This window comes from Octopus sinensis, linkage group LG3, assembly GCF_006345805.1.
Source record: "Octopus sinensis linkage group LG3, ASM634580v1, whole genome shotgun sequence".
Taxonomy (NCBI): Eukaryota; Metazoa; Mollusca; class Cephalopoda; order Octopoda; family Octopodidae; genus Octopus; species Octopus sinensis.
This window is the reverse complement of record NC_042999.1, coordinates 57,599,753-57,624,045: the sequence shown is the minus strand read 5'-3', so window position 1 is coordinate 57,624,045 and position 24,293 is coordinate 57,599,753. Positions and strand designations below refer to the sequence as shown.

General features: G+C 36.3%; 1 protein-coding gene across 1 annotated transcript in view; it reads left to right on the top strand.

The window, feature by feature from the left end:
- Positions 1-24,293, top strand: part of LOC115209459 (dTDP-D-glucose 4,6-dehydratase-like) — a 49,662-nt gene that overhangs the window by 5,245 nt on the left and 20,124 nt on the right. Inside the window, exons 3-9 of the mRNA XM_036501650.1 lie at positions 1,532-1,598; positions 6,080-6,148; positions 7,104-7,194; positions 11,236-11,378; positions 12,649-12,747; positions 17,292-17,351; positions 19,609-19,652. Of these exons, the coding sequence (XP_036357543.1) occupies positions 1,532-1,598; positions 6,080-6,148; positions 7,104-7,194; positions 11,236-11,378; positions 12,649-12,747; positions 17,292-17,351; positions 19,609-19,652 (573 nt within the window). The remainder of the gene's footprint in view (positions 1-1,531; positions 1,599-6,079; positions 6,149-7,103; positions 7,195-11,235; positions 11,379-12,648; positions 12,748-17,291; positions 17,352-19,608; positions 19,653-24,293) is intronic.

Here is a 24,293-nt window from a genome sequence, read left to right as displayed (position 1 = left end):
AAACAATAGATCACATACCGATAAAATGGCATTGGCTGGAAAATCTAAGAGAGTAAACTAGATTAAAGTGTCATAGCTGGAAAATACTTCAGTTTTAAACTTTTTTATTCTATGAATTCAACTGGGATGTACTCGCTTGAAATGTGGCAACATGTAACTATTTTGCTTTCAAAAGAATTAGCTTCTCTTATCCTATCAACTATTGATCAATCTCATATCCTAAATTTGTATGAAGATAAAGATGGTTATACATTGAGTGTTGTCAGACACTTACCAACCTATATCAGCTAGACAATAGGATCAGTGGTGGTTCCACTTTAGCTATTTACAGAAGTTTAGTAGAAGGGAAGAGTGATGATATTTTCAAGGAAACTGAGTGTCATGAACGAACTTGTCTTTGTTTCAGAATACTTTCTGATCAGAGATTCCTGTGGATAACTTCCAGAAGTCTCTCACCTGGTAGTGCTACTAGCTTGAGATAAACTCTGCAAGCAGAAAAGTATCATCAGATGAACCTATCTGAGAGTGATGAAACCATTCTATACACATTTATTCAGTGTCTGACTTGTGGAATTACATTGAACAGCTGCTGCTGTGTGTAGGATAAATCCAGCTGTCAGCCAAGTCCTTTCTGAAGATTGACCCACTGCCCAGCATTAACTGGGCAGGGAAGGCAGTCTTCTGTGTGGTAGCTGTTGTCAAAAATGTTGTGTGGTGGACAAGTTTTAAGAGGGCTAAGAACAAACACTTTTGTCTTTGGTTAAGCTCTTATCAACTTTTTCCAGTTTCACTTAAAAAGGAATGTGAGCACAGAGAGAGAGAGAGTAGCTATCCATGAGTGAGTTTTGAAGGTCGGATGAGAGTAACAGAAATGGCCAGAGTGAGAGAGGCAGAAAAGGCTACGAGCAGGCAGAAACGTTAGCACACTGTTGTTATGTTCTGAGTTCAAATTCTGCCAAGGTCAATTTTGCCTTTCATCCTTTCGGGGTCAATAAATTAAGTACCAGTTACGTGCTGGGGTCGATGTAATCGACTTAATCCCTTTGTCTGTCCTTGTTTGTCCCCTTTATGTTTAGCCCCTTGTGGTCAATAAAGAAATAAGAAATGGCAAGAGTGGATTGAACCACTCTAAAATTACACCTGTAGGTCAGAGAATGACTGTTGGAGAGGGTACCTACCCTTAGTAATCAGGTTGATTTTGGATTTGTGCAGTTCCTGGTGTGGCCCCAAATAGAGATCCTCCTGTATCAGAAGGGCTGTTTTGTCATCAACATGTTTGTATACCATGTTTACTTACATTTTTTTTTTTTTTCAAATCATTCTACTTAACATAAATCTCCACACTTTAGGTCTGTCTTTGTATTGTCTCTATCACCTGTCAACCAAGCGCTTAGTGTCATTTCTTCTGCCTCTTTAATTTTTTAGTTAAAAAAGGATCAGTTGATGTAATCAACTAAATTCCTCTACCTAAAATTGCTGATCTTATACCTAAATTTGAAACTATTATTAATATTTTGTTTTATTTCTGTAGTGGTAGTAATCTTGTGATCCATCTTGTGGAGAAATATCCAGAATACTACATTGTTAATTACGATAAAGTAAGAAACATTTTCTTCTATTTCATTAGGAAAAACTTAAATTCTTTTCTTGTATATTTCTTTGATTTTTCTAAACATATATGTATGTATAACTTCAGGAGGCTGCCAGTCACCTGATAACCTATCAATTTGGTGGGCAAGCTAGTCAGATTGGATAATCAAAGATTTAGAGACATCCTAACTAAAGTGTTTAATGAGAAGGTGGTGGAGTTACAGCCATGTAACATAAGGGTTAACTGGAAGTACCTTCAAGACAACTTACTGAGAGTCACAGACCAAATTTGTGGCTGGAGCAAAGCCCCAACCAGACCTAGGGTGACATGGTGGTGGAACAGTGTAGTTGATAGGGTTATTAGAGCAAAGAAACAGGCTAGGAAGGACTGGAAAGATGGCTGTGACAAAGAGCTATATCAGATAGCTAGAAGGAAAGCTAGGAGGTAGGTATACTTAGCCCGGAGAGAAGTTGAGAGGAAGAAGTTTGCCAATGTTCTGAGGTGTGAGGACACACAGCTTGAGGTGTTTTGGTTTGCAAGACAGTATGTCAGGAAAAATTGTGATGTTGTAGGAGAGAAGTGTGTTTGCATGGATGATGGTTCAATGACTCTACAAAGAAAGAGGCTTTGAAGTGCCACTATGAAAGGCTGCCAAATGTAAAAAACACATGGGAGAAGGCGAATCTGCTTAATATGGACCAAACAGAGGGACCAGCTATCTGAATAGACTGTAGCTTGGTAGGTAAAGCTAATAAGGTTATGATGAAGAGAAAGTCCCTAATCCATCAGGAATCACCACTGATATACTCAAAATATCTGATAGATTTGGATGTGGTCTAATCACCCGTATAGTTAATCACATCTATGAAGGAGTTTTACCCAATGACTGGTGTAGTAGCACTATAGTCAAGTGTAACAAAGGTAAAGGTGACACCTTAGACAGAAATAATTACAGAGGTATCAAATTGTTGGACCAGGTAATAAAAGTTAGAGAGAGAGTCATAGCTCAACTAATTCAGAAGAGAGTTAGTCTAGATGAATAACTCCTTGTCTGCTAAAACATACACAAATGTGCCCTATCAGCTACTCCAAAGTGCACTGGAGTACCACCAAGTACCAACAAAAGTAGTTGGGCTCAATAGTGTCCCACATGGATTCAATGAGGATGAAGTTAACTGTGGAAAATTTCACTACTAAATGGCCGAAACTGGGAAAAGGCATTAAAGCAAGGTGCACAATGTCCATGATGCTCTTTGTGGTGGCCATGAACCTACTGCTGGAGATGGAGGGAAGCAGTTGAAAAGTCCCAAAACTGATGGATCACAGGAAATCTAGTCATGGATGTCATAACAGTTATAACACCAACATCTGAAGGGGTTTAGTGGATATTGAGTGTGCTAGAAAAGATGGCCACATGGTCATGTTTGAAGTTCTATTCAGTAAAATCTTGGAGCCTGAATATCCTCAAAGGAAAGCTGACAAATGGCATCTTCAGTGTTTAATTCCAATAATCCAAGAAAAGGGAATCCAATTCCTTGGAAAATAATTATGTTCACACCCTTAAGAATATTATCAATTTTGAAGACACTAAAACCCAACCAGACTCAGTGCAGTTGATAAAAGCCTGCCACTTGCAGAATAGCAACATACCCAGACTGCAATAGCCAATTTTGATTTATGACATTGCCATTACTCAGAGATAATGCAGCTGTGTATATCTCTATATTATAATTCTGAAATGCGAAAAGTTTGTTTGTCTGGTTTTGGCATTGAGAACAGGTTAAAGGCCACTAGATCCCGTCGAATTGACTCCAAAATTTACAGGGACATGTAAAATGAGGTGAGGATGCGAGTGGGCTAGAAATCTCCATCTTAAAAGGTGTCGTTGCTAGGGCCAAAAACGCACTTTGACAAGTCTACTCTCATTCTTTTATGTATCTGTCTTCCTCCATAACTCACTCTCTTTCCTCCCTTCCCATCACTTTCTCTCTATAACGTCGATTAACAGCGTCCTACATCCCTTCCTTTCACTTTCTCTCTATAACGTTATAGAGAGAAATTGAAAGGAAGGGAGAAAGTAATAATGAGTGAATGAGAATAACGACGAAGGGTTTAAAAAGCATAAAAATATTTTCTTTCTCAACTTACGATCTTTTGTTGTTTATAAATGGGAGAGAGATAGATAGAGAGTAAGAGAAAGCGAGGAAAAGTTTACTATCTTTCCCCCGCCGCCTTCACCAGCGCTGTCACACACTCTCTCTCTCTGTCTGTCTGCATTCATAGAGAGAATTATCATCGCCACCACCACCACCACACAATCATGAGAACAAATATATATTATGAATCAGATATTTATTGGGTTAATTTATATATGTGTGTGTGTTCTATATATAAATATGTATATATATTGTATATATACAAAGTGTATATATCTGTATTTATATATATATATATACAATTTGTATACATTTATATATATAATGCGTACACACACGCACACACACGCACACACACACACACACACACACACACATATAAATAATGCTTTCTCTTACTCTCTATCTTTATCTATCTGTCTCCCATTTATAAATAATAAAAGATCTTGAGTAAGTTGAGAAAGAAATATTTTGAAAGATCAATCATAAATATCAGGCAGTGACAACGGAAAGGTCTGCTTCAAAGCAGACAGCAAAATACTAACATTTAAAAGGGACAGACGAACTTGCGAGCTGAATAAAAATTAAAAAATATTGGAAACCAAAGTTTGAAGGGCTAGAATCTGAGGATAGTAGAGTCACCATGGCTGGCATTTCTTAACGACGGACAGCAACGTAGTGGCAGTTTAACGGCTGGCATAAAATTTTGAACTTGATGTAAAAGAAAATTCGTAAACAACAAGTTTTGAAGTGATTCTTTCTCACGACAGTAGACTCACCATGGCAAGCATTCAAAACTTCTTCATCATGGACGGCAACACATTGACGATTTCAAGGCTGGCGCAAATTTTTTAGCTTGATGTAAAAGAGAATTCCTAAACACCCGCTCCTGTAAATTTTAATCCCCTTCCAGCCCCATTTAGACCCCTTTTCACACTTTGGTTAATATAACCCGATTTCATTCGGGTCTAATCGGGCCACATTTTATAAGATGAGGAATTTTGTCCTAGAGGTGACACCTTTCATTTGAGGAAAAAAATAGTTGCCATGCAAACTCGCCAGCACTTTTAACATAGGTGTGCATATTTTCAGCTCAACCGACCACATAATGCATACATTTTATATATATATATATATATATAAGTACATATATACGCATTATATATATGTGTGTGTGTATGCATCATATATACAAATGTATACAAATTATATATATATATATGTATATATATATAAATACAGATATATACACTTTGTATATATACATAGTTATATATGGAACACACACACACACATATATAAATTAACCCAATAAATATCTGATTCATAATATTTGTTCTCATGATTGTGAGGTGGTAGTGGCGATGATAATTCTGTCTATGAATGCAGACAGACGTAAAGAGAGAGAGGGGGGAGGAGAAATAGTGACAACACTGGCGAAGGTGGTGGGGGAAAGATAGTAGACGCTGTCAAACGACGTTATAGAGAGAAAGTGAAAGGAAGGGAGGAAAGAGAAATGGAGGAAGACAGGCAGATAAGAGAATGAGAATAGACTTATCAAAGTGTGCGTTTTTTGCCCTAGTAACCACACCTTTTAAGATAGGGACCACTCACATCCTCAACTCATTTTACATGTCCCTGTAAATTTTGGAGTCAATCTGACAGGATCTAGTGCCCTTTAACCTGTTCCAATGCCAAAACCAAACTTTTCGCATTTCAGATTTATAGATATTGAAAATAAATTGCAAATTTGGACTGTCCATATTTTAAAACTACAATTAAAAAAAAATTTAAAGTGCGTAGTGCTGAAAAAAAAAAAAGGCCAAAATCAGTACAGATTTGAGGAATGGTGTTTGACAAAATTCAGAAATTTTCAAAAATGTCTTTTTTTTTTTTAACAAAGAAAGTGTCCCCCATTGTTTTTAAGTGAATAGTGCAAAAACAAATTGAACCAAATTGGTGTCTGGAAAAGGAGGGTTAAAAAGACGATTATATAAATTTCTCCAAACTTTTTTTTAATAAAAAGCTTACCCACCACCTCATTTGCAATGTTGTGGTGAAAAACAAATTTGAAAAATCCCTATCAAAATGGAGAAAATCCTACTTATGCAGGTGTGCTATTCCGAAAATCTGCTATGGCATTCTATTGTGAAATGTACCCTGCAACAACGGAATACTCAGCTCAACCAGTATCTATGTGTGTGTGTGTGTACTTTATATATATAAATATATATACTTATATTTATATATATATATATATATGTATGTGTGTGTGTGTGTATGTATGTATAGATAGATAGATAGATATATTAAATTTTTTTTCTTTTTGCAGTTGAATTACTGTTCTTCATTGAAACCTCTTGAGCATCTTCGCACAAAACCCAACTACAAATTTATTGAGGTAAGTGATGCCATGAATAATTGAACTTACACAAAATAAGTTACTCCATCTTCTACCACACACACACACGTATGCACGCACACACACATACGCATGCACGCACACGCACACACACACAGTACCTACCTACAGTTAGGTAGACTAAACACCAACTGTTAATCTATAGTGAATTTCAAAGAAGAGCTTAATGACAATGATATAGAAGAAACATTAGTGTGTTGGCTTAAACGCCTTGACATTTATTTGAGTTCTGAGATCAAATTCTACGAAAGTCAGCCTTGCTTTGCATCTTCCAGTGTCAATGAAGCATGAACCAGCAGAGTCATTAGTGCCAGATGAGCTGCTTTGCAATGTTTGTTCTGGCTGTTTGCATTGTTCTGTTCAAATTCTGCTGTGGCCTATTCATGTGGTTGACATAATCCATCACCCAGTTTAACACCATCACTTAATCCTTGAGACTCTTTAGTGGGGTCCATTCTGTTGCAAGCATTCAGGCTAAGGTTCTAGTTTCATGATATACATCTTTCTTTTCCTTCCTTTGGTCTTGGGGGTTTTATGAAGGGTCATGGGAACTGCTCTTCCCTCATGACTAAGAGATAAAAAAAAAGAGTGAAACTGAGTGAATGGAGAGTATGAAGTCATTGAGATGGATTCTCCCAGCAAGTCAAATGCCCAGTCTTGTTATACAGTGTAATGCTATTTCTGTATAATAAGGTCTGGGAAAAGGTCTTGGGAATTCTTCCTGACTAAGTGATAAAAAAATAAGTGCAGTTGCCATGAGGAGAGAAGAATCTTACAGTTCAAGATTTTAATCTTAAAGTGAAGAAGTGAAATTGAAAGTGGTGTTGTTAACTTTGATTGTAAGCATGTAAGCCATTTGTTCTCCTCACCCATATACTCAGTCAAAATACTGATGTTATAACTAAAATTTTGATTTCTTATTGCTTTGTTTCAGGGAGATATTTGTGATCCTCAAACTGTATACAATGCACTTAAAAAAAACAACATTGACACTATCCTCCATCTTGCTGCTGAATCGCATGTCGGTAAGTGGATATATCTTATAAAATACAACTTGCTATCAACATCATTGTTTTTTATATACATTTTCCATGTTGCATGACTCAGTGGCTCACAATCATGAAGTAGTGAGTTCGATTCTTGGACCAGGCTGTGTGTTGTGTTCTTGAACAAGATACTTTATTTCATGTTGCTCCAGTTCACTCAGCTGTAGAAATGAGTTGCGATGTCACAGGTGCCAAGCTATATCGGCCCCTTTGCCTTTCCCATGGATAACATCAGTGGCGTGGAGATGGGAGGCTGGTATGCATGGGTGACTGCTGGCTTTCCATAAAAAAATTTGCCCAGTCTTATACTTTGAAGGGGAATTTTCTAGGTGCAATCCCATGGTCATTCATGACTGAAGAGGGTCTTTACCATTTCCATGCTGATATTGGCTAGATGGTTTGACAACAACCAATGAACCAGAGGACTGCATCAAGCTCACATGCCTGCCTTGGCTGCCCTTTCTTAAAATCAATGACCTCACGCATTGTACTGAGTACTTTTTATGTGACACCAGCACCAGCACCAGTAAGGTCACCAAGTAACATGTAAGACAAGACCCTTCAACTGGTTTCTCTTTATTATAGGCACAAGGCCTGAATACAGAGGGAACATACAGCTGACATGCAGGGACATAAAGACAAATGAAAAATGATAAATGAAACGAACATAAATATGATGCAAATGAAACGGCTGTCTCGCCCCCGCTGCGAGACGAACCGTGAATACCTTTACAATTAAACTTTTATGATTAAACTTTACAAGTAACCTTACAATTAAATGTTACAAATTCTTTGTAAGCCCGGTACTTATTCTATGGTCTCTTGCTGAACCACTAAGTTACGGGGACGTAAACACCAGCATTGGTTGTCAAGTGATGGTGGGGAGACAAACACTGACACAACCACACACATAGATACATATACGTATATACATACACACACACACACACACACACATGACAGTCTTCTTTCAGTTTCCATCTACCAAATCCATTCACAAGGCTTTGGTTGGCCTGAGGCTATAGTAGAAGACACTTGCCCAAGATTCCACACAGTGGGACTGAACCCAGATCCATGTGGTTGAGAAGCAAGCTTCTTACCACATACCAATGGATGTGCTGAAATGGTCCTGGCTTTGTGTAAAAGAAAATACAGGAGGATCAATTAATTATGATTTTATTCAACTTATTCCCCTCTTAGATTCACACACTTATTGCAGTGGTCCCTCAGTTTTTCTAAGTAATGTAAAAGAACTCGGAAGTTTGAGCATCCAGACAAGCTTTTCATGATATCCTTAAAGCCAGGAACTTTTCAGCACCCTCTTTGTATATATGGGTGTGTATATATTTGTATATGTATAAATATAATTAAGGATATGTGTATACATATAGGTTGTGATTTGAGTAGTTATATATACAAGTTTGTATATACATGATTGCTTATGTATTTTTAAGTATGTATGTGTGCGTGTGTGTGTGTGTATATATATGTATGTAAGCATTTGCATAAAATAATATAGATATAAATACAAATAGCTACATTGTAATTTGTCCAGAAATCCCCATAAATACTTATAGCATATATATATATATATATATATATATATATATATATATATATATATATATTATTATTATTATTATTATTATTATTATTATTATTATTATTATTATATTAGGGAATATTATTCCAAACTTACAGGGAAAAATTCAATTTAGTAAAACTAAATCAAATTTCACAAAATATAATATATGTATATAAATTAGAAAAAAACCCACCTTTTATCAATTCAACAATGAAATAATTAAATTGTACCATATAGAAAAAAAATTAAATATAAGATAAAAACATATACCAATGATTAAGTAATATACAAAATAATAAATAAAAAGTATATAATTTGTAAAATGACTACACGTGTTTCGTGGCTATATTTAAAAACTGATAAAAGTAAAATCAATTCAATTTAAATATACCCACACTTCATGTCCAAGATAAAAACAATAAAATAATTAAATAAATAAATATACGTATATAATCTTGTAAAACACAAAATAACTTAACAAATATATTCTGGTGTAAATAAAACTAGAATAAATAGGTATGAATATTATATCTATGAAAATAAATTTTAACTTATATAAGAAAAGAATAACAAACTATAATATATCATTACTAGAAAATATACATTAAGTGAAAACTAAAATACTATAATTTAATCTATATACATTAAATTAACTTATTTATTAATTAATTTATTTATTTAATAAACATCTAAGTTAAATCTTATTCTAATTAAGTAATATCTTTATATATAAAACTGAAGTTGTGCGTGTGAGAGTCTGTCTCCTCCGATTTAGATTCCTAACTACTCCCACTGCAGTTTAACCAAAAGCGGGTATCTTATAGTCGTGATTCATATCGAGCCCTTCTGGGTATTAGTACACATCTACGATGAGTCTACGATTTAAAAAAAAATTTACCAACATTTTTTCGCATTTTTAATGCATTTTTTGCTCGGTTTATATAAGGGAAGTAACTCTCTAAAAATGCTTATATAGCTATTTCCCTTACAAACCCAAGCAACGCCAGGCGATACTGCTAGTATATTAAAAAAAAACTTCATGTTAAGTTATATACATAATGCTAGTACAAACTATGAATATTAGAATTAAAAATATAAAATGGTTCAAATATATAAACTTACTATATTATTAATTTATATATAGTATATATAGATTTAATATTACACTCACTTATAGAATTGACCAAAATATCAATCAATATTAAACTTATTTACTTAAATGTAATACTACGTAACAAATAAACCAACTATTAAATAATATATTGTCTTACAAAACTATTTCACAAAGTAAATTGTATGTAATATGTTAAATCACATTATAAAAATACAATAAAAATAATAAATTAAATCGTGTATGTGTACTTGATAATAAAAGATAAGAAGGCACATATTGGGATTTGATTACAGTAATATACGCATTGGCAAGGCAGCTGCTGTGATGGTCCAACTCTCCAAACGAGCATGGGATAACAATAAGCTGACCAAGACCACAAAAATGAAAATTTACTAGGCATGTGTACTTCGCACTCTACTGTATGGAAGTGAGTCTTGGACGCCATATACACGCCAAGAACGTTGCCTAAATATCTTTCACCTGCGCTGCCTCCTTGGCATCAAATGGCAGAATCATGTCTCCAACAAAGATGTCCCCAAGCAAGCAGGAATACCAAGCATGTTTGCACTCCTCACACAAAGACATATGAGATGGCTTGGACATGTTAGCTGAATGGAAGATGGCAGAATCCCCAAGGACATACTCTATGGAGAGCTTGCTAGGGGCACTAGGTCTGTGGGAAGATCGTTCTTACGATACAAGGATGTTTGCAAAAGGGACATGAAGGCCTGTGACATCAATATTAGCAACTGGGAAGCAGTTGCCAGCAACCATGGAGATTGGCAACGTACCGTAAAAGAGGGAACACAAAGGAGTGACAGAGGGAGAGAGGACAAATGGAAAGACAAGAAAAGACGTCAACAAGAAACTATGACATTACAACCAGTCAGGCAAAGTCTTCGCTACATTTGCGGCACCTGCCAGAGGGAGTGTTTGTCCAGGATACTCAGCCACAGCAGGAGATGTATTAGGACACGAAATGTAAAAGCCGGACTAGATTATTTTATGCGCAACTCCATTGTCTCCCGAGACAAAAAGGATGCCAACAATAAAAACAAAAGCTAACAAAACAATCATTCTTTTGATAGTACTGCCTTTGCTTACCGTGATGATCAGTATCAACATGTGGCATTTTCTAAGAGTAAGGTAAACTCCTTGAGTTAAACATCTTGATCAATATGTAGCACTGACTTCTTGGCTGCTTGTTCTACCCACTCTTCATTCAGTCTTTCATGCACTTCCAATATTTATTTATGATACTGACTAACACAACCCCTAATATGTTTTATTGCACTTTTCCCTTTTTCTTTTCATTTTTCAGATTTGTCATTTGAAAATCCCCTGGAATTTTCATTGACAAATGTTTATGGTAGTCATGTTCTCATAAATGCTGCTAAAGAGCTGAATATAAAATTATTTTTCCATATGAGCACAGATGAAATATATGGTGGTGAACATAATGAAGTAAGTTTTTTAACATTGTCACTGATATTAATTAAAAGCGATCATAATTATTAATTCAACAGATTTAAGCTATTTCAGAAATAAAACAACAGGCTTGAAATTCTGCTACATCTTTTTTCTTTTGTTTTATAAAATCAGTCTGCAAATTGTCTCATGAATAATGTTACAATCAGAGCAGATATTGTTATTGAATCAAGAGGATACACAAGCGTGGTTTCCTGTAGAATGTTACATATATTTCATAAAACATGTCATGAAACATATTTACAAATTCAAATTTAAATTCAGCAAATCCATAAACATTGGAATTGTCCAGTGTTACTGAACTGAAAAAAACCCATTAATGTCAAGTCTCTCACAGACATTACAGAATATGCATTTTTAGTTGAAATGCATTGCTCTTAAAACCTTTCAAAGAGAAAACTCAATTATTCCTGCAGACCAGCTTTATCTAGGGAGTAAAGTAAATAGAACCCTTCTTTGAAGAGAATATTGCTAAAAGATCAAAACACATTGGGCCAATTTTCTTGCCATTACTCAACGCCAGTGAAAAACATTAATGCCAAATGAAAAAAACCAATGTCAAGTTGGGCCACAACAAGTGAAAAACTCCAGTTCTGTAAATACACGAGGAAGTTTAACTCACTATTATGAGCTGAAAATGTACTTATAAATTGGACAGTGTTGTTGCCATTAAGAGTAGTTAGTTGCAGGCTGTAGTACCTGCTTATATCAAGGAAGACAAGGTCTTTTGAAAGTTAACTATCTTAACCATATTTGCGATATAATTTAAACCATAAACCATGTAGTTGATTATCCAGTACTCTATCCTCTTAGTCATCCAAGTTTTCAAATATATACATATACAGCCAAATATGTATTGTAAAATTTAAACAGCTGCTAATTAGATTTTTAAGATTATAATTCTCCCAAACTCTAATTTGCATTTTTAGAATGTATATTTGCAATATTTATAGTTTACTACATATTTCAAATAAAATAATTGAAGTTAACACTACATACAAGTAAGGTGGTGGATTAAGAGAATCAAGTGAGTGTCAAATAAAAAGTCTTAGCAGGTCTCTATCTTCTGCATTCAATTTCTGTTGGGACCAAATTTGTATTTCAACATTCTCATATCAATAAAGTCAAATCAAAGATTAAGTGCATTGGCTAAAGCATCCCTTAAAATGTGATGCCTTGTATCTATGTTACAAATAACATTGCTTGTAATCTGATTGAGATATTTTCTTCTCATATTTATTACAAGATATGTTGTGAGGAAAGCAGCTTCCAACCAAGCAATCCATATGCTGCAACTAAAGCTGCAGCAGAGTGCATTGTGATGTCATACTGGAGAACTTACAAGGTAAAAAAACACTTTTTTTCTACTGTGTATATTTGTTGATATTGTGGGTGTTCAGCTTCTACTGAAACCATCGCCAACAATTTACCTTGGCACAGGCATGACTGTGGTTAAGAAGTTGTCTTTACAACCACATGGTTTTGGGTTCAGTCCCATTGCGTTTCACCTTGGGTAAGTACCTACTATTGCCCTGGGCCAACTACTGTTTTGTGAGTGAATATGGTTCTATAAAACAGAAGTTCTACAAAACCTGTTGTATACACACACAAACAAACACACACATACACATTTATTATTACCAACAGAAGCAGTATTAGCAATTGGTATATCACACTTAATGCATACATACAGTTCAAAGCCTTCAAAACTGTGGTATTCACCTTGAGAAAACATCTCTTATAGATATATAATTTTAAGAAGCACAGAAATATAACAGTAGCAGGTGAAAACCCCCAGCGGAAGCAGTGCTATTGCTAAACCTGCATTTCTGCATTTTTAAGCTTCATTAGTAGAAAGTATTCACTGACACAGCCGAGAGAACTATTATTTGCTGTCAATGCTAAGGAAGTGAGTCAGTTGTATTATGTAATAGACCTAATTGACTGACATAATAATGGCAATCAGCCTGTGGAAACATGTGTGTTATGTAAAGCTTAAAAGTGTCAATCACGCCTTCTGAGTTTATTATTACTATCAGGTTGGTGCATAATTATCGTGGCTTTCTTTTCAACAAATTTTATTCAACAAAAACAATAACAGCCTGTAACAAAAACATCTTTAAATGATTATTCCAGAGTGTATTCACCATCTACTTCAATTACTGCTTTCCAATTGCTTGGCAGATGGTCAGACCGTCATTTAAAGATGTTTTTGTTAAATATTGTTATTGTTTTTGTTGAACAAAATTTTTTGAAAAAAAACCACAATAATTATGCACCAACCCAATACATACTTATATGTATTTAATGTCCATTTTTCCTTAGTGTTTATTTGAAGCAGATTTTTACTGAATCCAGACCCATGTAGCCAGGAAGCAAACTTTTTACCACACAGCCTTGCCTGCACCTCAGTAATATAAACACACACACACAGATATATATATATATGTATATATATATATATATATATATATATATAAACGTAACTATGCCTCTCCTGGTCTCGATGGTGTTACATACCTACTTCTCAAACGCGGTGGGTACTTCCTTCTAAACCATCTTTCACTATTTTTTCAATTCTGTCTTGACAATGGTGTTACTCCAGAGCAATGGAAAACTGCCAGTGTTATCCCTCTGTTCAAAAAAGTTGACTGCACATCACCTGTCAACTATTGCCCCGTCAGTCTTACTAGCTGCATCGCCAAACTGATGGAATGCTGTATCAGAGAAACCCTCTGGAACTTCTGGAAGTCTCACAGCCTCATCCAGCTATCACAATTTGGATTTATTTCTAACTTCAGTTGCTGTAATCAACTCATCAAGTTTCTTGAGGACGTTACCCAAATCACTGATCGCGGATCCTGGGTGGATGTTGTTTACCCGGACTTTGCTAAGGCTTTTAATTCTGTGTCACACAAAAGACTTATGGCAAAACTCTCTGCAATGGGTGTAAATGATGATCTCTATAACTGGTTGAAGTCCTTCATTATCGGTCGAAAAGAGGTTGTCACAGTTCTAGGATAGCACTCTTCACCCTATAAGATGACATCTAGTGTACCACAGGGATCTGTTCTTGGCCCCCTTTTATTTGTTGCATATGTTAATGACATAGATGCCAACTTAAAGAATGCCACAGTGCTGAAATATGCAGATGACATCAAGCTGTACCTCGAAATAAAGCGGACAGATCCTGTACACTATAGATCTTTATTGCAATCAGGCCTGGACACAATGCAGACCTGGACTCAAGCTGGCTGTGTACAAATGTACCACCATGCATTTTGGGAGGAAAAATCCAGCGTCTACTTACTCCCTCCACAACACTAATCTCAAAAAGTCTTCATGTGAACATGACCTGGGCATTATTGTCAATAGCGATTTGCGCTGGACAAAACACATTGCTAAAATTGCCAAGTAGGCTGAAGGTGTCCTGGCATCACTTACCAAGTCCTTTGTGAGCCGCTCTCTGGCTATCTATCTGAGGCTTTATATAGCTATGGTGTGGCCTCACCTGGAATTTGCATCACCGGTCTTATATTAATCGCCTGGAAACCGTTCAGCGACATGTAACCAAAAGAATACCCTCCATCAGGCATTTGCCATATTCTGAATGCCTTACTTTCCTGGGTATGGATACATTGAAACTCCAACGTCTGGCAGCTGACTTGGCAGACACTCATAAAATTATTAACCATCTTGCTAACAATAACTCTGAGCACCTTTTCAAACTCCACCTGTCTAACATCCGTGGACATGGTTACAAAGTCAGAAAACAGCACAGCTCCCATGACTTTCGGAAACATTTTTTCACGCTAAGAGTTGCTGAAGTACGGAACAAACTGCCAGCATCAGTTGTTAGTTGGTGGAGTACTGCATCCTTCAAAACTTCCATGCTTCCTGAGATTCGCCTACACTACACCTGATTTTCTTCCCTCCATACACACACAAGCATGTATCTGACTCATACACTGTTCACTTCCCAGACATTTGTACATTACTGCATATGCTTTATACACACTTTTGACAAGTTGTGGTGCACCTGAGCACTGATAACAATAATTTCATTATTATTATTATTCAGTTTATTTTTTATATCGTGCTTTCATTTCACTACAGAGCACAGCTCTGTGTGCCTTGGGTATGTGCTGTGTTTTGTTGTGATGCTCTGATGGTTACTGTATTGAAAGTGTTTTGCGTAGGATGTGGGCAGTGCCCAGTAGTGCAATTTTCTGTATGTTATATGTGTTTGTAAGTCCTGGTGTTTTTGTTATGTATTTGTCTGAATATTTTTTATCATGCCTAATACACCTACTATGATAGGAATTGTTTCTGTTTTAGATTCCACATTCAAGTTACCTCTATTTCCGGGTCTTTGTATTTTGAAAGTTTCTCCATTTCTTTTAGAGACACGTTGTCATCTGCTGGTATTGATACATCAATTAGAAAGCATTTTTTTTTCTTCATGATCTCTGACAACTATATCTGGTCTGTTGGGCTTAATTTCTCTATCTGTGTGTATTGGCATATCCCAGAGTATGGTTGCTTTCTCGTTTTCTGTGACCTTTTCTGGGGTGTGCCTATACCAACTTCTTTCTGTTGTTATTCCATAATGTTAGCATAGCTTCCAGTGTATGAAGGTCCCAACTCTGTCATGTCTGTGAATATATTCCTTCATAGCCAGGACTGGGCAGCCAGAGATAATATGATTTATTGTTTCTTGTCCATCTCCACATATTCTACAGTTACTTGTTATATTTATTTTCGTTATATGTTTTTGGTAATTTCTGGTGGGGAGGCTTTGGTCTTGTGCTGCAATTAAAAATCCCTCTGTCTCTGCTTTGAGTCCTGAGCTTCACAACCATTGTTGGGATTTTTCTTTGTCTATTTCTTTTGCATTTAGTTTAGTCCAGTATTTGCCATTAAGGGGCTTTTCTTGCCATCGTTTTATCATTATCTGTTGCTGTTCTAGTTTTAGTTTGGATTTCATTTGTTTTATAGCTTTTGTTTGTTTCTTCTTCTTCTTCATATTTGTTAGGTGGTATGATTTCTTGTTTGTATTTGTCAGCTTCCTTATATACTGAGAACAGTTTTTTGTTTTGCTCGTGTTTTGCCACTATTTGTATCAATTTTCCTTCCTTCTGAAGTAGATATATTTGCAGTCCTATGGTGGTTATTTTATAATAGTTTTCCAGTTGTATAAGGCCTCTACCACCTTCTATACGTTGTATATATAGCCTTTCTATGTCATTATTTTTCTTGTTTTCCTATCTATTTTGGTCAGTTCTTTTAGTGTCCAGTTAAGGATATTGTAGCTGTAACTTATAACTGAGACGGCTAAAGTGTTAATACCTATTATCTTGTTTTTAGCATTGGGCTCTGTTTTTAGTATTGATCTAACTCGTCTATAATATTCTTTTTTTTTTTTTTCTCTTTCATTTGTGTGTGTTGTGTCTTATCTTGTTCATGGATTCCTAAGTATTTGTATGTTTGGCTTTGGTCTAATTCTCTTATTTCATTGGTTTTATCTAGTGTGATGTTGCTACTCTTAACTAGTTTTCCTCTTTTCAGGATTACTTTGGCACATTTTTCTCATCCAAATTTCATATCTATTTCTTTGGTAAATCCACGAACTGTCTTTAGTAGTGTTTTCAGCTGTTTGTCATTTGTAGCGTACAGTTTTAGGTCATTATTATTATTATGATTATTATTATTATTATTATTATATACAGCTTAGCCATGCTAGTATGGAAAACAACTGTAAAACAAATGAAGATGATTGTTTTTCTCTCATCCTCACCACTATAAGTTAAATCTAATCAGAAATGATTACTGCTTCTTCACCAGTAGTTACCTACAATTATGATTATTTCTTACTTTCCTTATTAACAGTTACCTGTGGTTATGATCCGTGTCAACAACGTATATGGACCTCACCAATACCCTGACAAGGTAAGTTAAAAATATTCTATCAACATTTAAGATTATTTTAGTATTTTTGCTTTCTTTTTGTGTTCATGTTGTTGTTCTTTAGCTTCAGATTAGCACTAATCAAAGTAGATCCATGGTCAAAGACATTTCAGATATGACTATCACTCTTTTCATAATATATATGTACTTTGAGCAATTAATTTGGAAGACCTAGTGGAATGTATAATTGCAGCACATGACCACAGTATGGTGTGGAGGGGTAGTTGCATTTGAGATCCCAGATCTTCAACCCTGGGTCTATGATATGACAATAGGCATATAATACATATAGATTAATGTTCAAACTGGATCACAAACCTAAAATCCAGCATCAAAGAATGGGAGATGTTTACATGTAATCTATGTAAACAAGATTTGGGTATAGGAAAGGAATTGGCCAAATGATATATTTCACCCAAGTTTGAGAATTATTTATTATTTCTGATCTTTTTGAATCCACTTCCGTTGGTGAAATTTTTCAAATTCTTCAACTTTATCCTTTGAAAAGTCTGATACCAGGTCTTACAACTTCAGTTTTACATGTATTTTGGACATGGTTATTTATATGATTACTCATTTGTTTTATACGAGTCCTCCAGTAGCCACTACTTATACCCTTCTAACTTGATTGTCTTTTAGCCCTCATTGTGATTTTCATTTTATGCTTAAAGTTTTCCTGGAGTTGTCATGCTTTTGCACACATGAAGGATTTTCAATATTTTGGCAGGTAGATGTTTAGGCAAATTTGTACTTAGTCGGAGACTGTTGTCCTGTCCTTTCCTGTCTTTTCTTCTTAATTATTTTTCTTTTTCTTTGCTATTCAACCCTGCCACATATGCTCATAGCTTCATACACTCTGCTGTGTCACCTTATTCTCTTTAGAATGAATGGCCATTATCTTGTTATAACTAACCACCACCCACCACCATCTCTCTCCTCTTTGTACACTCCGTTCTCACTCCTATCTGTGTAGAACTATTATGAACTTTCTCCTGATTTTCTTCTTAATTATATTTATACCCACATCTGTATAACTAATTTATTAATGTTTTGATGCCATTAACAATAATCTGTCCATTTTAAAATTAGTATCTGTGCGTGTGTGTGTGTGTGTTTTTTGGGAGAGAAGTGTGTTCACATGGATGTGATTTTCTTGCAGTTAGTGATTCTGCAAAGAAAGAAGCTTGGTAATGCCACTATGAAAGGCTGCTAGATGTAGAGAACGCATAGGAGGAGAGTCTGCCTACTGTGGATCCAAAAGAGGGACTGACAATCCAAAAAGACAGTAGCATGGTAGATAAAACCATGAAGAATATGAAGACCTGGAAAGCGCCTGGTTCCTCAGGAATCACTGCTGAGATGCTTAAAATATCAGGTGGTGTGGGTTATGGCTTAATTACCCGTATAGTTAACCAGGTTGTACATGAGGGAATCATACCCAATGACTGGTGTAGCAGCATCATTGTCAACTGCTTCAAAGATAGAAATAATTACTGAGGTATCAGATTGTTGGATCGGGTGAAGAAAGTTATGGGGAGGGTCTTAGCCCAGCTTATTAGAAAGAGAGTTAGTGTAGATGAGATGCAGTTTGGTTTTGTGCCAGAGAGAAGCACCACTGATGCTATAATTCTGCTCAAGCAGCTAACCTCTGTACTTGGCTTTTGTTGACATGGTGAAAGCCTTTTAAAAGGGTAATCTGGTCTCTTATCTAATGGTCAGTGTGGAAACTAGGGATAGAGGAGTGGTTGGTGATAGCTGTACAAGCCATGTGCAGGGATGCTGTCAGTAAGGTGATGGTTAGCAATGAATATAGTGATGAATTCAAGGTACACTAGGGGTTCACCAAGGATCAGTTCCCAGTCCCCTCCTATTCATCATAGTCCTCCAGGCAATAACAGAGGAATTTAAGATGGACTACCCTTGGGAGCTCTTTTATGCTGATGACCTTGTTCTCATAGCTGAACCATTTCCAGAACTAGAGAAGAAATTTCAGTATATGCTTCATAGCCGATATGACTGAGAGCCACCACTTCACTGTTTTACACTTCCTATCTCTGCACTTTCATGCATTAGATTACTTCATTCAACAACAATTTGATTCTATGTATTATCATTGAAAGAAGAATTATATTTTTATGTGGTAAATGTATAGATCTTATATTTATTCTTTCATCTCTGTATAAACTCTTGTGATAACATAACATCAAACACACTGTACTATCTATATATTTCATTACAGGTTATGTCACGATTTATCACTCAACTTCTGAAAGATGAAAAATGGTTGGTTAGAATCTTCTATTTTTTTTTTTTCATTTTTTTGTTGTTTAACCTCAGTCAAAGAGATCTATGATCTAGTCTTGGAACAGGTCCTATAACAATTGCCATGTAAACTGTTAAACACTATTCCATGATTTAGGTTAAAATATCCACTGGTGGGTTATAAATGAAAATCAGACAAAAACTATATACTGTAGATTCCTGCTTAGACAGCAACCTGCCATCTTCTGCTAACCTAATCATTGGGTGCTGACACAGTAATTCATGAGATATTAAGAGGGTAGTCACCAAGTAGTGACAGAGCCATTATGACACAGTGATTCAATAGGTACCAAGAATGGAGTCATCAGGTACTATTAACACAGTCACTATTTACTGACAGTATTTCATCAGGTACTACAAACACAGTAACTAAGTGTTGACACAGTCACCAGGTGCTGGCACAGTGATTTACTGGGTACTGAGAGAATAGACATCAAGTTCTATTAACAGTCATCAGGTACTGCTAACAGTAATTCATAATGTGCAGATAGAGCAGTCGCTCAACTGCTAACAAACCAGTCACCCAGTACTGACTTTGCTTGACTTAGGATTAAAGATATTTATAAGATATTTAATAAGGCAGTGAGCTGGAAGAATCGTTAGCACGCCGGGCGAAATGCGTAGCCATATTTTGTCTGCTGTTACGTTCTGAGTTCAAATTCCGCCGAGGTCTACTTTGCCTTTCATCCTTTCGGGGTCGATAAATTAAGTACCAGTTGCGCACTGGGGCCGATGTAATTGACATAATCTGTTTGTCTGTCCTTGTTTGTCCCCTCTATGTTTAGCCCCTTGTGGGTAATAAAGAAACAGATATTTATGAGATACTTGAAGAAGAAAGATCCATGTCCTTATGTGTAACAGTAAACACCTGACCAAATTCACAACACTAGGTCAGTTCCTAGCTCAGCCATAACTCATTTCTAAATGTTTCAAATGAAAAGATTACTTACCTTCAGCAATCTATAGATATAGGTAAAGTTTGTCACTTGCTATGAAGAGTATGTTGGATTCTAACATTTTGAGCCTTTTCTTTCCTTGTTTCTCTTTTCTTGTTTCTTTGACATGGACAAGATCTGAGATATCAGTCTGTGCCCTCCTCACAGCAAATAACAATCTTTACTTTGATCTTTCCTATTGGCTGGTTCTTGTCAGTGCAGCTCATCAGAAGTTTTGTTGGATTCCATATTTTACTCTGTAGGAAAAAGCCATCAATCATATAAATGATAAGTGACTGTCAGATATTGTAATTATTAAAAGATATATATTAGCAACAGAGACATTATTAATTCCGAGAGGAAGGTGGCAAGCTGGCAGAACTGTTAGCACACTGGGTGAAATGCTTAGTTGTATTTCGTCTGTCACTATGTTCTGAGTTCAAATTCCGCTGAGGTCAACTTTGCCGTTCATCCTTTCAGGGTCAATAAATTAAGTACCAGTTGAGTACTGGGGTCGATATGATTGACTGTCCCCAACAAAATCCAGGCCATGTGCCTATAGTAGAAAGGATTATTAATATTAAGAGTCTTTTGGTGCAAAATGCACTCTTGTTCATATCATTAGTGAGAAGATAAATCCCTGCCATCTCCAGTGCCAAGACCACCAGATCACATGATTTCGACCTTGCTTGATTTCGTCAATGATAGATGCTCAACCACTAGAATAGCAGTACTCATCTCTCCTGGGTGCTGGTGTTGCAATTAGCCAGTGAGCTTCTTAAAAAATATATATATTAGCAACAGAGGCAGCATTAATACCAAGAAGTAATATTTATCTCCACTTAAATGTGGATGTTCTGTTAGAACAAAGTATACTGCAGTAGATACCATGAGAGAAACTCTCCTTATTGACTTCTTGATGCAAAATGCACTCTCATTTATATCCCTGGTCAGCTCTATCAAACAGATTAATGCTTGTCAAAATGCAACCATCCCCATATTTTATTCACGCATACATATATATCTAAGACTAAATTATTCAATGTTTTTTTCTTTGAAGATGATAGTGTGTAGTTTTAAGGAGATTTTGTCACTATTTCAAGCAGGCAAAATGCATGTAAAAACCCTTTCTTTTCACTTTAATCAGACCCTAAAATCTTAAAAAGTGCATATTAGATAATATATTACTACATATACTATGTATTGAAAACTGGTGAGATGGTCACAACTTGGATGTCCTTCCAATCAAGGCTGACTTGGGTGTTAAACAACACCAACCCTTCTGGTAAACGAAATCTTTGACAGTGATCCAATGAATTATTAAAACTTAAAGAACACCTTTAATTTCCTTATTGAAATTGTTGTATCAGACCTGATTAGAAAGAGATAATCATTATTGTAGGCCAATGGTGGGAACCTGCTACCTTTGAAGCCCTTAAGTGCTGTATTCTGGAAGAAGTCAGGATTTTACATAAATCTGGGGGTTTTGTTTATATATTTGCATTGTATCATATTTATGTTAATATGTTTAAATTTTTAATATGTCAGTTTAGATTAATGTTTATATTTTCATAATTGTAATTACATTTTCTATATATTTACTAAGAGTGTTTTGCAGTGCCCAATTCTATCTCATTATCAGAATTATCGTTCTTTCACTCCGGTAGTGGCAATGTGAAACCCATTCGTTCAATTATGTTACCCTAAATCCCAAAATTCCATCTCCTTGTGTTCTGTCTTCAACCAGCCTAACTCTGGTCTCTCTCTCTCTCTCTCTGTTTCGTTAACCACTTGCTTCTCCCAACACTTTACCTACGCTCTTTCTCTTTCTCCCTCTCTTTCACACTCATTTATTATTGTCATTTATTCATTCATCTATCTAATTTTGTCACAGTTTGGCTGACCAAAAACTGTTGGTTATAGCTCTAGTTAAGAATACAAATGTCCAATTCTATCTCATTATTATCATTAATATTTTCTCACACTGGCAGCCTAAGTTTTTGCTGTTTCGCGGTGCCCCTGCCCTTCCTACCTGCACCACCTGTACCAGAAGCCTCTGACCTCGATCACATATCTTTCCCATGAACACCTCCAAAGGCTTAATGTTCCCCCCATCCCTACTTAGGGTTTATCTCCTATGTAGTGATTATGTAGCGCATATGATGGCATAATGTATGCCAAATGTGAGCTTTCTTTTCAGGTACATGACACTGCTGTCTCCCATCCCAGGATCTTGTGGGCCTACACCTCCCACACCCTCAGGGTTGGCACACTGAAAGGTAGGTCTGGTGAGATTGTTGAGATGCTTGAACAGAAACGTGTAGATTTGTGCTGCATCCAAGAAGGTGGAAAGTAAGTTCTGCTAGGTCCCTCACAGGCAAAGAACATAGGTATAAGATTTTCTGGGTAGGGAACACTGACAGGGTTGGGGGCGTGGGTATACTTCTTGTTGAGAAATGGGTTGATAAGGTAATCGAGGTGGTCAGAGCATGTGATAGAATACTTAAGATTAATTAGGGCTGCAACATGGGTTAGCAACCATTATCTCAGCTTATGCCCCTCAGCCAGGGCTACCTGATGAACAGAAAGACCGATTTTATGACACCCACTTGCAGACTACCCTGTCAATGAATGACAGGGATCTTCTCTTTGTGGCTGGCGACTTCAATGGACATGTTGGACAACATGTAGGGGACTGCCATGCTGTACACGGAGGCTATAGTTTTGGTTCCTGCACTGAGCAGGGAACCAGGCTGCTGGAGTTCTGTGATGCAAATGATCTTGTGGTTTGTAATACTAACTTCAGAAACCTGCCTGTCATTTTTGCACCTACCAATCTGGTGAACACACTAGTCAAATTGATTACATCCTTGTCAGGAAATGGGGAAGATGGCTACTTATAAATGCCACAATCTTCCCAGTTGAAGAATGCACTCCATAACATAGATTAGTAATTAGCAACTTCACGATCAGGGCTAAATGAATGCCCAGAAGATGATCAGCATGGAGAAGAAGGGTCTGGAAGCTTAAGGATCCTGTGAATGGACAGAGATTTAGAGACATATTACTCAAAGCTTTTGATGAAATAAAGGTAGATATAGCATCTCATGATGTGGAAGACAACTGGAGGTTTGTACAGGAGAACCTGTTGAGTGCTACTGACTAGATCTGTAGATGGTGCTAAGTCCCCTCTCGACCCAAGGTAACGTGGTGGTGGAACAGTGTTGTTGACAGGGCCATTAGGGAAAACAAACAGACACAGAAGGACTGGAAGAAGGGTGGTAGCAGGGAATTGTATCAGATTGTCAGAAGGGAAGCTAGGTGACAGGTTTACTTAGCCAGAGTGAAAGCAGATAAGAAAAAATTTGCCAATGTTCTGCATTGTGAGGACCAAAGACTTGAAGTGTTTCATGTTGCAAGACAGTGTGTGAGAGGGAATCGTGATGTCATAGGAGAGAAATGTGTCCTCATGGATGATGGCTCACTTGCAGTTAATGAAGCTGCAAAGAGAGAGACTTGGAGACACCACTATGAATGGTAGCTAAATGAAGAAAATGAATGGGAGAAAGAGAGTCTGCTGAATGTTGAGCTAACAGAGGGACCAGCTATCCGAATTGATAGTACCTTGGTAGATAAAGCAATTTAGAGTATGAAGACAGGGAAAGCC